This window comes from Phalacrocorax carbo, chromosome 8 (assembly GCF_963921805.1).
Source record: "Phalacrocorax carbo chromosome 8, bPhaCar2.1, whole genome shotgun sequence".
Classification (NCBI taxonomy): Eukaryota; Metazoa; Chordata; class Aves; order Suliformes; family Phalacrocoracidae; genus Phalacrocorax; species Phalacrocorax carbo.
This window is the reverse complement of record NC_087520.1, coordinates 15,609,967-15,625,250: the sequence shown is the minus strand read 5'-3', so window position 1 is coordinate 15,625,250 and position 15,284 is coordinate 15,609,967. Positions and strand designations below refer to the sequence as shown.

The 15,284-nt window shown below is 51.6% G+C and overlaps 1 protein-coding gene across 1 annotated transcript in view; it reads left to right on the top strand.

Moving 5' to 3' along the window:
- Positions 1–582: 582 nt before the first annotated feature.
- Positions 583–15,284, top strand: part of FGF18 (fibroblast growth factor 18) — a 74,358-nt gene continuing 59,656 nt past the window's right edge. The window contains exons 1-2 of the mRNA XM_064458899.1: positions 583–1,054; positions 1,304–1,340. Coding sequence (XP_064314969.1) covers positions 1,023–1,054; positions 1,304–1,340 — 69 coding nt within the window. The 5' untranslated portion in view covers positions 583–1,022. The remainder of the gene's footprint in view (positions 1,055–1,303; positions 1,341–15,284) is intronic.

The following is a 15,284-nucleotide window of genomic DNA, read 5'->3' as shown; positions in this document are numbered from 1 at the left end:
CTCCGTGGGAGCGGTGCTGGGCTAATGGACCCGGGCGGGCGCAGCGCGGCCCGGCCCGGCCCTGCCCGAGCGGCAGCGGGGGGGGGGGGTTGCCCCGGCCCGTGGGGGGCCGCGGCGCGGCGGGGCTGGTGGGACCCCGCTGCCGCCCGGCCGGGGTCGGGACGTGCTCCCGCCCGCTCGGAGGTAAGAGTGCGGCGGGCTGGGCCCCCGCCACCCCCCGCCACCCCCCGCCTCGACCGAGCGCGGTGCGGGGGACGGCCGCGGCTGACAGGCGTAGGCGGCCCGGGGGCGCGGGGCGGCGGCCCGGCCGTGGGGAGGCGGTGGGTCTGTTGCGGGAGGGGGGGGTTGTCCTCTCGCGTTTTGGGCGAGCGACGGCACTGCCCGCTCCGTCGGGCAGGGGAGGGCGCGGGGGGGGGCCGGAGCCCCGCTCGCTTCTCTCCCTCCCCCCTTTTTTCTCTTTTTTTTTTCCTAATTTTTTTCAAAATCCACTTTCCCCGCTGGCCGGGCCGGGCCGGGCGGCGCAGGCGGTGCCAGCCCCGCGGGGGCTGCCCGGCGGGTCCCGCCCCCGCTCCGCGCCCCGCGCATCGCCATGCCGCCCGCGCCCGGCGGCGGAGCGGAGCGGAGCGGGGCGCGGCGGCGGCGGCGGCGGCGCTCTGTGGGCGCGGGGCCGCGGAGAGGCTTTATCCGCCTCGCAGGGCTGGCCCGGGGGGGCGGCGGGGGGGCACTTGCTGATGATCGGAAGTTACTGACAATAAGCACCTTCATCCCCCCCAAAGGCGGAGAGAGAGAGAGAGGGAGAGGAGGAGGAGGAGGAGAGACAGGGGGAGAGGAGAGCTGATGCCTAAGCGAGTCACTCGGAGGAGGCAAAGCGGGCGGTACCACAACTTCTCGGCGGCGCGGAGCGGCGCGGAGCGGCGCGGAGCGGAGCTCGCCGGCCGGATCGCTCCCATGTCAGGGCGGCGGTGGGGGACTGCACTCCGCTAGCGTGAAGCCACTGACCTCCCCCCTCTTCTCGCCCAGCGATGTATTCACTGCTCTCAGCCTGCACTTGCCTGTAAGGATTATGGCATATTTTTAATTTTTTTTTTGTTTTATTGGTTTTATTTTTATAAACTTTCATTTTGGAGGCTCCGGTTGCATTTTCCTTGCAATCAGGTGGTAATCGGGACCCGAGCCTTCTTATAAGTAGAGCATCGCTCTGCACCTTTTAAAAAATTGCGAACAAAAACAAAGCAAAAAAAATCAACTTTAACCATTTTACCGCATCATTTGATCTTTTGTTGCTTTTTTTTCTCTTCTCCAGATGTTTACATTTCCTGCTGCTGTGCTTTCAGGTACAGGTACGTGTCCTTTCTGTCCTCTTTCACTTTTGGTTGTAAAATAGAAACAAAGGCGGCGTGCTGACCTCGGAGTGCCAGGCAGTTTTGGCTAGGGCTTTCACTTTTTTCCCCTCTAGTTTTTATAGCCATATTAAAGTGATCCGCATGCCAGATGCTGGAGTGTCACTGGCCCTGGAAAGGGGCTGCCCCTCTCGCTAAGCTCCTTTTCAATGACCGCTAGCGCTGAGGCATCTCCAGCGCAGCCGCTGCGGGTGCTTGGCCACCGGGTGCGGGCTGGGGCGCAGCCGGGTGCGCCGGTAGCCTGCCGTAGCGGGATCCTCTGGAGTGCATTAGCCTGGCTAATGATGTGAGAGGGAGTGCTGGACTCTTCTCCTTGCACAATGTTGATTGATGCACTTGCCTTGGAAGAGCAGGCGCTCTCCTGCTCGCCCTCTTTTTTTTTTCCTTTTTCAATTTTTTTCTTTCCCCTCCCAGGGAACTTACTCCCAAAAACTGATACTTTGAAAAACACAAGTTTCCCTAGCCAGGAGAAGGAGGCTGCGTGCTCCCTCCCCATTATTCAGTAGAAAACCATCCAAGTCAGATCCTGCCTTTGATCCTGCCTCAGCAGGAATGAAGCTGTTGGAGGAACACCCTAGGCAGCGAGGCTCTGCAGCCCAGGCGCCTGCGGAATGGGGATGGCGACTGGGGGTCCTGGGGCAGCTGTTGCCACCCAGCAGCCCTGGGGCCTCGCACCTCCCTGGGATGGGGATTTTAGCAGGGCAACCCGGAGCAGACCCACCTGTGGGGCCGGGCAGAGCAGGTGCCTCTGCCCTGGTGGCTCCAGCCCACCGTCCCACTGGAGCTGGGGGCCGCTCATGCCACCCCTTCAGCCCTGCATGGTGCTTTGGTCAGGATTGCACCTGCTCATCCTCTCTCAGATGCCCGACAGCAGCGAGGGATGGTCCTGGATGAGCACAGCCACAGCCTTGGAGGAGGCTCCATCCCTCTGGCCAAGCTAAAACCCAAACCAGCCCCATCCCCTTCTCCTGCACCCCTCCAAAAAATCCGCAGTTGCATTTTTTTTCTCATCTCCTCTGAAAACTGCAGCTTGAACCTAACACCAGCAGAGCCTCCCCTTGGCGGAGCAGGAGAGGATCCACAGCTGTAAATTACTCTGCGGTTGGAAGGCGTTTGCTGTATTTCTCCGGTGCGTTTTTTTTTTTTTCAAGCCCAAGGAATAACAGGCTGTGCAGGACTCGCAGCGACGGCACCCTTTGCAGCGGGGAGACATTTTTTGTGCTTGTGCGGTAACTGAAGTTAATCAGCCCTCCAGCCCCCTCCCTCTCCCCCTCCCTTTGGTGCTTTTAGTGAATCAGAAAAAGTTTGGCTGGCTGCCTGGAAAGCACTTGCTAAAATCTGATCTCTTACTTCAGCAGCCTTAAAACTTGGGAAGTTATTGGCATTTATACAGTTGGAGCTTGCAGGCTTCCAAAGCAATAAAATAATAATAATAAAAAAAAGCTCTGCGCTCTGGTGCTATTAGAACCATACTTGCTCCATTTTGTGTTGATTTTGCAGCATTTTGCAGGATTTGAGGCCAGGTTTTGTTGCAGATGGGCACTGAGGAGGTGTCCTGGGTCGCGGCCGGAGGGGCGGCAGATCTTGCTGGGTGTTACACCGAGAGGCGAGCTCTTTCGGCGATTAGCGTTGGGAGCCAAAACATTAGATTAGTCATACTCAAGGGCCTTCGAGTGAGTGTTTACAGTATTAATGGTAGATGAAAAGATGTGAATGCTGTAAGTTTTTATTGCCCATTTTGTTACACTTTCTTTCTGGATTTATTCACAGGATTACATGTTTTGAGCCTGAATGGGAGCAAGGGATTATAGGATTTCTTTTATAATGATCAGTTTGGGTAGGAGTTAGCCTTTGGTGAACTAGAGTAAATTAATGCATCACTTAGATTTAATATTTATTTAGGCTAAAGGAAGTTGTTTAGTTTTGCTTAAAGGGCTCTGTGTTGTATTGGGGAGATTTAAGAGTGCCTGAAATGGATTACACTCTAAGGCCGCCTTTTACCCTCCCGTGCAAGCCATGATCAGCAGGTTGTCCCACATGTTAATCTCAGAATTACACTCCTCTGCTGCTGACTTGTTACCCTGTGGCTGTGCATGCAAAGGTAAAAAGCCCACCAGCATGCATTGGGGCTGGAGGTATTCTGGGGCAAAATACCTTGGGTATTGTATTTTCTATTAGCTACTCATGTACAAAGACTGCAGCGCATTGATGAGCAAGCTGGCTGCAATTAGGTGGTATGCTAGCTTTCTTGTAGGCACCGAGCCCACCTCTGCAGCCGCTCATAGGTGACCCTGTCAGGTGTAGCATCACTCGTGGGCGGGTTGTGGCAGCACCGGAGAGGTGTTCCTCAGCTAGGGCTGCGGGGAGGTTGGAGGGACGGGAGTTTTCAGGAGCAGGATTTAAACTCCTGGATGGGTCAGGCTCCTCCAGAGCTTTGCCTTTGGGTGACATTTCCACCGAGGGACACTGGTGAATAGCGTGTGGCAGGCCAGAGGGGAGCGCTGCTGGAGTGGAGGCGATGGCTGCTGGAGGCTGCACGCCAGCACAGCCATGAGAGCAGTCCTGTACCTTGCTTGTTCTCCAGTCCCTTCCCCCATGGCAGCAATGCCCCATTTTTTTCTCTTGAACCTTGGGAAGTTCCTCTGCTGCTTGGGGTTGCTGCAGTCCCAATGGCAGCAGAGACACTGGATATCCTTGGGGACACTGGAGAGATTATTTATGCAAGTTGTTCTGAGGGACGTCCTTTCACCTTTGGTTACTAAACTCTCCCTCTATCGCTTATCTTCATCATACTTCAGTTTAATTCTCCCCTTGCCTTTTCACATTTCCAGGAATAATTTGTCCTCCATGTGCTTTTTTCCTTCCATATGTTCCGCAGCGGTTTCGGGTTTGACTTTGGAGTCAGTCCCCACTCTGCACGCAGGTGAGAAACTCCAGGAGCACCTTGCATGGATGGAGGAGATCTCCCATGCTGTGCTGGCTCTGGCAGCAGAGGTGGCCCTTAGGACATCAGGTTTCAGGACCTGAAACCTCAGGAGCTCAGGGGTCCCGCTTCAATAGGGCAGGTGGGGGCTGGAGGCAGCTTCAGTGTAGGCTGAGCAGTAGGATGCAAGGTTTTGGGTGCTGCCCTGGTTTGCAAGAGCTTCCAGCTCTTATGCCCCTGGTCCACCTCCAGCGCACTGTCAGCTGGAGTATGGGGTGATGCCAGCACGGGCTGCCCCAGCCATGCCGTAGAGCAGAGGCTGATGCAGCCTCAGCCTGCTCCCTGCCCTCATAAACCTTGGCACATGAAGTGCATCTGTCTTAGATTATGAAGAGGTCCCTCATAGGGCCAAACCCTTTGCTTTTATGGCTCTTGTAGGTTAAGATCCAGCTTTGGATTCTGATCCAGAAGCAAACAGGAGGTCAGAGGAATGCTCAAGGCAGCATCGGGCCATTTTCACATCTGCTGGTCTTGTGTAGGAGGAAGGCTGCTGTGCGCCATGCCAATAGGAGCTTATGTTACTTCTAAGCTCCTGTGCAGTGACAGACAGTTATTGTTTGGGGCTTTGTAAAGTGAGACAGAGAAGTGTTGCTTCCACACGTTCAGTGAGCCAGATCCTGCGGTCTGGCGAAGCTGTGTGCAGCACATGTCGGAGGCGTGAGCCTGCTGAGCGCCTCCCTCTCCTCTCCCTGTCTGCTCCTCCGCAGCCATCCTCCCTCAGGCTGGCTGGGCACAAGTGCCACTGAACGGTGCCAGGGACACCATTGTGGACAAGCCAGAGCGTGGTCCTTGTCCCAGGGCTCCTGGCCGTGCCTTCTGCGGGTGTAAAGCAGTGCTGAGCCAAGGGTCACTGCTTGCCCTGCCCTCGACATCCTGGCAGCAGCACTGGTTGCTGGCACTGAAGGCAGCATTCTGGACTGTGTGGCCCCAGCGGGGTTATTTGCATGTCTACCCTCCCTGCTGCTGGGCACTCACATGCCCTAACCCTCCTTGGGTGGCATGAGCATTTGTCTTGAGATGGCAGCCAAGGCTGCATGTGCTGCCGGGGGGAGACTCAGGGACTTGGGCATCATTGCATTGCCCTTGAAGCCCACGCTGTGGGATAGGGAAAGTGCTACTTTGATGCGGCATGCCGCTCCGCTCCTCGCACAAAGCCCTGCGTGCTGAGACTCAGCAGGGGCTGGGTGCCCTGCGGCTCCCAGGCCGGGAGATCCTGTGCTTGCCACTTCTGCTCAGCCTGGGCTGGGACCACTGAGTCCTGCTCTGTGAGGGTGTCTGAACCCCCTCAGATGAAGGTAGTGCTCCTCCATGAAAACGTGTGAAGTGAGTTCTGCTTGTCTCACTGTGGTTCCTGCTGCGCTGCAATACCCACCTGAGCTGGTCCACCCTGCGCTCATGCGAGGCCGCTCACACACAGGTTGTAGAAGCAATGCTGTGAAGGACAAAATATGGCAAAGATGGTTTGGGAAAGACTGGGAAGTTTTCTGTTGGTTTTTCTGATTTCAGCCAACTTCATTATTAGGCAGTGAGAAGACAAGAGAAACTTCACAAGCAAAGCCTGATTTCATTAGAGGAGGAGATGCTCAGCGATGCTGATGAGGTGCATGACCCCACCATGGGCTGGAGTTGCTGAGATGGTCCGTGGCTCTGGGTCTGTGCTGCTGCTGGACTTGTGGCAGTGGATGCAGTGCCTGCTTGTGTGGTTCCATTACTCTGTGACCTGCAGGGTTCGGTTGCATATTAAATCATTTGTTCCTGTTTAAAACCCCCTTGCTCTCCAGGAAATGACCATGCTGCTTGCCACAAGGGACTTCTATTCCCCCCTGCTGACTCATTGCACCAGACTATGAAGTGTTGTGTCCTGAAGCTGCCCCTCGCGCCCTGCTTCTGCCTCCCAGTCTTTGGAGAGCTCAGGCTCATGGAGGAAGAGGAGGCATGTGGAGCAGTTGCCTGGGCTGGAGCAGGGAAACCTGGCCCTGCTGAGCAGCAGTGCCCTGTGCTGATGCACGCTCTGGTTTTCCCATGGGAGAAGCGAGACAGATTAGCATGGGGTGAGTGCAGATGTGGGTCTTGCTCCTATGCAGATGGGGGTATGCAGCCTGTGCCCCCCATGGTGGCTGTCGGCTGCCTGCCCTGGGCACATGCTACCTTTGCTTCCCATGGTCCCCAGCCCTTCAATGTGCCAGGACAGGTCCCCTGCCAGAAAACCCCTCAAACACATGTTTAGCAGGAAGATTTGCAAGGACAAAGCTGGTTTTCAAATTCCCATCCCAGACAGTGAGGCAGAAACAAACGTGAACTCCTTCAGCATTTGGGGGCTTGGCATTTTCTGAGTGTGTTGTGGCAATGGGCAGCAAAGCAGAGCTGCTTCTTTGGAGGGTTTGATCCATACACCTGCATGTATTGTAGTTTGCCTTTTCAAAGATCTAGAGGTGTACGAGATGCTTCAGAGAAACGGACTCAGGCGTTGTTGAGGAGAGCACATAGAAGGGTATAGCAGGTGTGGTGTTCAGATTTCCTCGGTTTGAGATAGCTGTATGCATCATGGTTATATTTACCTTATTGCAGCTGGCACATCCCAGACTGGATGGAGGTGAGCAGTGCTGGGTTTGGAGCAGTGCTGGGTTTCACAGGAGGGATGCCTGATCAAACCCCACTTCTTTTCTGCTTGTAGAGCAGCTTGGGCGTAGCATACTGAGGTAGGAAAGAAAAGAGCAGAACGGGCAAAAGGTGATGATTCCCAAGCTCTGTGGGTGCATCTGGGGTGTGGTGGTGCAGCCAGTGACAGGTCCTTTGGCAAGGGGAAGGCGGGGGTGACTGCTGAGGGCTTTTGGGCGGTCAGGTAGGATGAACAGCATCGGGAGGACTCAGGTGGCCACTCAGAATATTTGATTTTGCTGTAAGCTGATAGCGCCAAGCTGGTCAGCTGGACGAGTGGATCTCTCCCTCTGCTGTGGGAGTCTGAGCTCAAGAGAAAGACTCCCCTGGGGCTGAAAATAATTTTTTTTTTATCTATAAAGCTATTTCCTGGAACCTTGGTAGTATTTTTATGGGTCTCTTCCTTTCCTTAGAAGCTGGGAAAACACCTGTCATGCTCGCTCCTCTCTTCCCTCCACCCTCACTGAGCAATAGCTGTTTTCACTTTGATTTTCCCCGATATGGACACTTTAGATATCAGTTGTGATAAAAGCAAGTGAAAAACGTGTTCAGTGAACAGCATGATTTAAAAAGGGAAAAAAAAAGGGAGTGGCTGCTGGGTGTGTCTGGGCAGGGGTATGTGAGGGTGGATACCTGCTGCCAGGGCCTTTGCCTAGGCTCCAGTCCTGGGAAGGCTGGGGTATGTCATGCCACATGTGCTGGGGGGGATGGAAACCTTGGGTACAGGGAGGCACCTAAATACCCTCCTGCCAATGAGCCCAGCACACAGCCCTGATGGGGCTGGCAGGCAGAAGCCCCCAAGATGCTTCAGGGAGAGATGCTCTGCTGCAAAGAGTGACCTTCCCAACCTCTGCTGCTGAGACCGGGGGGCTCCCACGTGGGAATCTGCGACCCTGACAGGTCCAAACCTTTTTTTTTCTTTCCTTCCCTTCCCTGGGTTTTTGTGTTTTGGTCACCTGCTGTGCCATAAAAGCAGGTAGAACCAGAAATTCTACAGAGCTGTGCATTATGCTTCCTACCTGGTATGTTGCTTCTGTGTCCTGGTACTTCTCCCAATGTCCATGGAGGATTAGGCATCCAGCAAAGCAGCTAGAGGGAAAGTAAGAAGGTAAAAAAAAAAGACTGTCTGGCTCTGCCAAAGTATTTTCCTATTGACATTCAGCAGCCTCGCCATAGCATGAAGAGAAAGAAAGGGGAACAGAGAGAGGAAGGAGGAGGCTTAGCCTGTCATGGTCTGTGTGTTTCCCTTTGTGCGAGCCCCTTGCCGTGCTGGGGGCTGCGGTGGGTGGGGGCCGACATGCCAATCTTCCCCGCTTGGCCAGGGGCAGGCTGTGGGGTTCGTGCCCCCAGTGCCGGGCTTGTCAGCTTGCTTTGACACAGGGCTGGGCTCCCCAGGCAGCATTTCAACACCTCCTAGCCTGTTTTGCCCACACGAACAGCTGGATTTCAAGCTAAACCACAGGGCAGTGTTCTCCATGTAGCGACAGCGCTTCCTCCCCCGGCACAGCACCGTGCCCTTTGCCAAACTCCACTTACACCCTGCTCACTGCATGCATTTGATTTTTCATCAGGTTATCTGCTTTATTCTGCTGCAGCCAGCGGAAAAGGGGTCGTGCTGCTGGGAAATCCAAAGTGCCTTTAACATACTGGTATTAGAGTGCAATAACAACATCTAACAGCATCCTCCTGCATATAGCTCCTGTCTCAGAGTGGTGCTGCTCCTGCTTCATGGCTGTAGCTGAGTGATTGCCTGTCGAACCCACTGGTGATGTCAGCTGAGGTGAACTTTGCTTTGGAGGCAAGCTGGGAGGAAACGGGGAAGATCTGAGGCTGTTGGGTTATCGCAGCCCCTGCCTTGGGGGGCAGTTGAAATGGGATAAAAAGCAGGCAGTGGGGAACAGTCTGGCAGGTCCTGCTCACTGCCATGTGGCTGGTAATGATGGGAGATGAGGCAGAGCCCAGCCCTCAGGCTCGCTCCACACTGAGGTGGAAGGTGAGGCAGTGCTTTCCTGGGTTCATTGGGGCAGACTGCGGGGGCTGGGGCTTGCCCTGCGTGGAGGCAGAGCCCCACGTGGGGGCCAGATCCTGCAAACAACGGGGGGATGGCACTGAGGGAAAGCAGAGTGGTGAGGGACTGACTGTGCCCTATGATTCCTCTGTTCATGTTTTATAATCCAAATCACATTGAGATTGATGAATGCTAGACCTTGGTGAAGGTCCCAGGGAACTGCATATTGCATGGATACAAATACCAGAATACAGCAATTAATTAATCACGGATTGCTTTTCCTACAAGGTATTTACAGCACTCCTTATTCCTCTCAGTTTTTTTTTTCTCCTGCATATTTCAAATCCCTTCCTTTCCTGCTAAAATACTATCTTTGGCATCATTTTTAAGGACAGCTTGTTAAAAAGCTGTTGTATCTTTTGGAATACCCCGAGATACTCTTCCGCAGAAATCCAGAATTAACAGAAAAATGCAGGGAGCAGTGGCAAGCTTGGTTAATAACTAGGCTTGCAGTGTGTGTGCTGGGTGACCATGGGCATGGATGGTCAGATATGAAGCCCTGGGAGTATAAATTAGAAAATGGGATGAAGGACATTATTGATAAAAGGGCATTTCGCTGCTTCTCTGTTGCTGTTAATCCATTTGAAGAGAGGGGTGGTCTGGAAAGCTGGCACTGCAATGTTGCGATTGCATGGGCTCCCTCACCCACAGGTGGGACTGGGGTCACCTCCTTCCCTGCAAACCCTGGGCAATCCGGTAACCGTGCTGCTCCTTGGGCTTCTCCTGTCGGATTGCTAGGTACGAACCTGAACAGATGCTAATGTTTATTTTCCCAAGTGGGATTCAAACCATAGGTAGGATTTGACTCAGTTATACAAATGTATAAACTAACAGCGAGTGGGATGTGTACTCTACTTCCAGCCATGATTTCCAACTATAAAATGAAAGCTGATTTTGACCTCTTTAAGCTGCCAGGCCTTAAGGTTACAATCCTGTATGAGTAGCATCAGTGCCTCAGTGTGAGGCTGTACTGTAAGACGGCATGGTGCAGTGCAGTATTGATTATCTGTAAAATAAATTATGATGTATGTAGTGCAGGTTTCTGACCCCGTGGTCACGACCTTGCGGTGATTGGGGAGACTTCCAACCAGCTGAGATCAGAATAGCAAACAGCCCCCCAGCAATCAATAGGAAAAACAGCAGGTCTGATTGCTGGGGCTTTTTACAGGAATAATGTTCGATGCTACGTACACATCGCATTTTTATCCTGGGGAACAGGCAGTTCTTCTACAAACTTCACCTAAAATGAGATGTGAAACTGTGTTTTGGGTGTTTTGCTGTGCAACAAGCCAGCATAACCACAGGGCAGTCAGGGATGGAAAACTTTGCAGTGCAAAAGAGAGCGTGCACATTTTCACATTGGGGTTTTCAATGACCAACAAAACTGGTACGTCTCAGGTTGGAAGGGAGGAGGAAGGGCAGCTCTGCCCAGCAGTGCTGGCCAGCCCCAGCCCCAATCTGCAGAGCAGGCATGGAGGGTCTGCCCTGGTTATATTGTGTACTTATTTTGCCAGTTCGAAATAGCATTATCTCAGCCCCTGCGAAAGAACTCTTCTGACCTGCAAGCCAAACCGACTGATTTGTGGCAAAATTGACAGCTAGATTTCAGGTTTGAATTTTTAGAGATGTGCAGGTGCCTGCAGATGCGAATGTGGTGAATGAGGTGCCTGCTCCAGTGCTTTGCTGGGGTTGTCCCCCTAACCTGCATAGGTGCAGCTGAGCCACCAAAGCACTGGCAAGGTGAGGGATGGGACTGGGCTGCCCCTGAGGCACCCTGACAGCATCATCCTCATCCTGACCCCACTAGCATGAGTGCCATGGTGATAGCTGCAGCTCCTGGGTCAGCTGGGCTGCATTTGCTGATTTGGAGAGGGAGCAAACAAATAGGAGTAGTCTGCTAGAGAGGCAGAGGGCTTGCTTTTGTGCTGTTTGTGTTTGAAAGAGTAGGTAATATGAATTTAATTACTGTTTGAATTAGCAAACAAGAAAATGGAATTTATTTGTGCAGTTTTCATGTCTTTCTGTGAGCCTGATTTCCCCAGCGTGCCCCATCACCATGCACGCCAAGAAGCTGGACAACATCAGGTTAAGTCACCGGGTTTCACTTCTAAAGAAAATCTGTGCTAACTCTGACACAGGGCCAGCAAAGCTGCTCTGTTAGCCAGGTGGTGGGCCCAGGGAGGTGAGGAGCTACAGGCATTCCTAGACCAAACAGGAGCTATAGGCATTCCCAGACCAAACAGGGAACTGTTCGTACTGTTTCATTGGCACCGTTTGTCTGCCAGGTGCCTGTGGGGCTCTGGCCGGCTCTTGCAGGTCCCCTTGCAGAAGGATGTTTGGAGAGCAGGGGAATGGGGATGTCTGGACTGAGGCACAGTGCTTTACAGCATCCCAGTGCTGCAGGCACGAATGCTGGTGGCTCAAAGAAAGGGCTGTTGGGGAATCTCCAGCTTCATGTCATAAGGTCTCCTTTCCGTGTTTCCCATGGTTGGACTGAATTTCCCCACAGCAACATTTTTTCCCACTGCTGGTGACTGGTGATGGATGCAGCAAAGCATGTTGGGCTCTTCCTGGTACCCAGATCTGCATGGAGATGCATCAGCCCAGACCTCAGAAGGTGACTTAGTGATTGTAAATCCTCTTTCTCTTTTTCACCTATTTAAAATGTTTCAAAAAGGATTTATTTTCCAAAACTGAGAATTGTTCCCTGAAAATGGGAAACCTGCAATCTAAATTAATTAAAACCAGATGAAACTTTTCTCTAGCTCAACAGAAGATAAAGATAAGAGATCCTATTTGTCCAGCATTTGCAGTGTAAAGATTTCCATGCAGGAGCGCAGCTAAGAGATCAGTACAAATCTTCTATTAGAAAACAAACCATGCTTTTCATTTCTGGCCCTAGGCTCATACGTTTGTTATATCTGATCCTGAAGGCAGATTGACAGTTTGGTTTGGATTAAATTCAACACATGGTTTATGCCATGCTTTTGATAAGGCTCAGTATTAATCTATTTTTTTTTCTCTGCAGTCTTTAGTACATGAGCAGCAGAATTGTCTGTTCCTAGGAATATTTTTGCAGTGAAACCATTGAAGAATTTACTTCTGGAGGGACAATGAAATTACTGATTCTAAAAATTCCCCGGATCCCAAGTAAAGTTGAAATCTGTTAACTGCAAGCAGTAAGCTTGACATGACCTGGGCAGGTTTTGAGCTGTTTTATTAACTGATGTAAAGAGCATTTTCTTTATATAGCTTTGGAAAGGCAGCAGAGGAGGAGACTTGTTCATGCAGAAGGAACAGAAAGGATCGTGCAGGAGGATCCTGTACTTTTACCACCAGCATCAGCTCGCAGTTCTGGTTAGTCAGGAATGAAGATTGTCACCATTTGCACCTGTATGTGCTTGTGAACTCAGGTATCTTCATAGGAATAATGGGCATTGCCACTGTCCGCTGGTTCCCTGAACGATCTCCTGTGGTATGTCTCAGAGATGGGCTTTTAGGTACATTGGCCCATTAGGTACAAATAGTTATTTATTTGTATAGTATGTATTTATTCCGTTTATAAATGAGCTTCACTCTCCAAAGCTGGTGTCTTTTCTCATTGCTCTGTTCCCTAGAAAGAAAGTGGGGAAAAAAGGTAGAAGAATTGGGGATGGGGAGGACTGAAGGAGAAGAGAGGAGAGGCAAAGGAGGAATTTCTTGTCACCTTTGAATTTTGTGGCTAAGCAGTTGTGTGCCTGGAATCCTGCTGCAAAGCTTTGTGTCCATCATCGCTGTAGGATGCAGTGGTCTGTTGTGGCTAATTTTGGGGCCACCTCCACCTCCGATGCAAGTGTGGCAACTTGCAAACATAGTTGTTTTATCAGGGGTGAAGTTGGTCCCAAAGCTTGTCTTTGGTGCTTGAAGGTAACCGGTGCTGGCAGAACCTGTTGATTGGTTGTACGCTGCTAGTACTGGGCATTGGAAGAGCTCTGACCTGATGGTTATGCTGAAAGCAACTGAGATCTTAATCCCAACTATATATTAGCTTAGTAAAAAACGAAATTAATGGAGCTGGAGATGAACATTGCCTGTGTCTGCATTCATCTGAAGCTGCCTCCAGCAGCAAGTTATACCCAGCAAGATGCTTAGTTGAGCACTCCTGAATGATGGAGCTCCTGGGGCACATGTCTTGGGATAAAGTCCTTGTTTCTCAGCAAGATGATGCGAGTTCCCTATATCTATGTGTGTTGGATGAACTGGAGATCTCCAGTCTCAAACGGAAAATGTGTGTTTGCACAATTAGAGTGGCCCCTTCATTCCCTGGGAGCAGAATGGTTTATTGATTTCTTTGGCCCGCTCAACCCCACCTATTCAGCAATAATGACCCTTCCACCCCAACTCTAAATCATCCCAGCCTGCCTTGCCCTTAAGCCTCTAATCTTTTTGGGTTGTTGTTGGTATTTATGCTTGTGGAGGTTTATGGTCTGTCGGTGCTAGCTGCTGAAATGCTTTATTTATCCATACACTGGGCCACACAGGGAGCGTCCTTATTCTGGTATCATGTTCAGGATGCTGTAGTTAAGGTTTGTGTCAGCACTTCCATGCACAAACCTTGTTATTCAGGCGTTTTGCAACTCCGTGGAAAAGCAAACCAGCGACCTGGCACAGTGAGGGGAGACTCAGAGGCACACATTGAAAACCCAACAACCCACTGCCCATTTAGGGATTATTAGATGGACAACTTATTTCCTCAAGGAAAATAGCCCAAAACATCCTCCTCCCTTGGTTTGATTTTGTAAAAAGGGTTTTCTTTTTTCTGTGCTTGTATTGGTGTCGGGTGGGCAAAATGCAGTGAGGTAGGGCACGGGTGGGAATTGTCTCTGGATCCATCAGCTGGATATATGTGGCTGATGCGGGACAAAACTGCCTTCTTTGAACAAATCATGTGCTGTGGAGGGTTTCGGGAAGGCAGTGGCTGCTCCCTGCTGCTTTGCTTTACCCGGCCCTGCGGCCGGCAGGCTCGGCACCGCAGCCCTCTGAACAGTAGGTGACGGGGTATATAAATGTGATTTATTGCCCTGTTAGCGCAGGAGCTTGTGGGCTTATAAATTACTTGGAGATTTCTCGATAATAGAGGGAGTGTGGTATAAACAAGAGAGATAATAGGGCTTGAGAATGTATTTCAACGAACTTTTGGGGAAGGAAAAGTTTCATGGCTGTTGGCAAGTATGGAGTGATGGCTGGCTGTGGTGGAGGAAGAGCCTTTACAGACCAACCCAGCCAGGATATTTTTTTATTGCTCTCTCTTAATGGCGGATGGATTTTGTGGGTGCTCCGTGGAGCAGCCTGGAGCACAGTTGATAAATCAGAGTGAAAATGCTTGCGGAGCCTGTTAGCCCAAGACAGCAGGCTGGTGTTTTCATCGGGGGTACCTTGTTTAAGCAGAATTGATCAGCCACTAGTGTCTGCAAGCAGGAGCAGGCAGTGATAAAGTATCCTCCAGCTTCCTCAGAAAGGGAACACTGTGGCAGCAGGGTTTTTATAAAGGGAAACTGGGACTGCCAAATAGATGCTCAACCCTTCTGTTAACAGGTACCGAGCTGGCATGACTGGCAGTCCTAAGTTACTGCTCCAAAGCCATTTTTCTCATCTCTGGGATGGTGCCAGCAGGTCTTGCAGCACATCACCACGTGTAGCTGAGGGGACTCTGCCACCACACATGGCAGCATGCTGCAGGCTGAAAGCAGCAGTGATGGTACAGAAGCATCATTCTGGGGAGGGTGTTAATGAATGGGAGGTGCAGGAATACATCTCCTCAAACGTGCCTTTGGGCTAGGTCCAGGGGATGCCCAGGTTTCATGCCTACCTGCCCCTCAGACCTCAGTTTGACCACCTTTGGCAGGGCATGGGGAGAAAGGGTTGGCAGCTTCTCTGTGCTTGTGAGAGCGCCGGGCTTGATGAGGAGCATCTTGGGTGCTGACACTGAAACAGAGGTGGTTCCCGTCTCTTCTGTTTTCCCTTGAAGCTTTTGGAGCTGGACATACATTTTGTTCACTGAACATGAATTTCTAAGCCATTTTTTAGCACCTTGGTCTTACTCTGGGGATGGTTTTGGTATGAAATTTTGTCTTGCTGATCATTCCTGGAAGCTCTGCAGCATGTTACTGTGTGACATCTCAGATCGTGGTTTCAG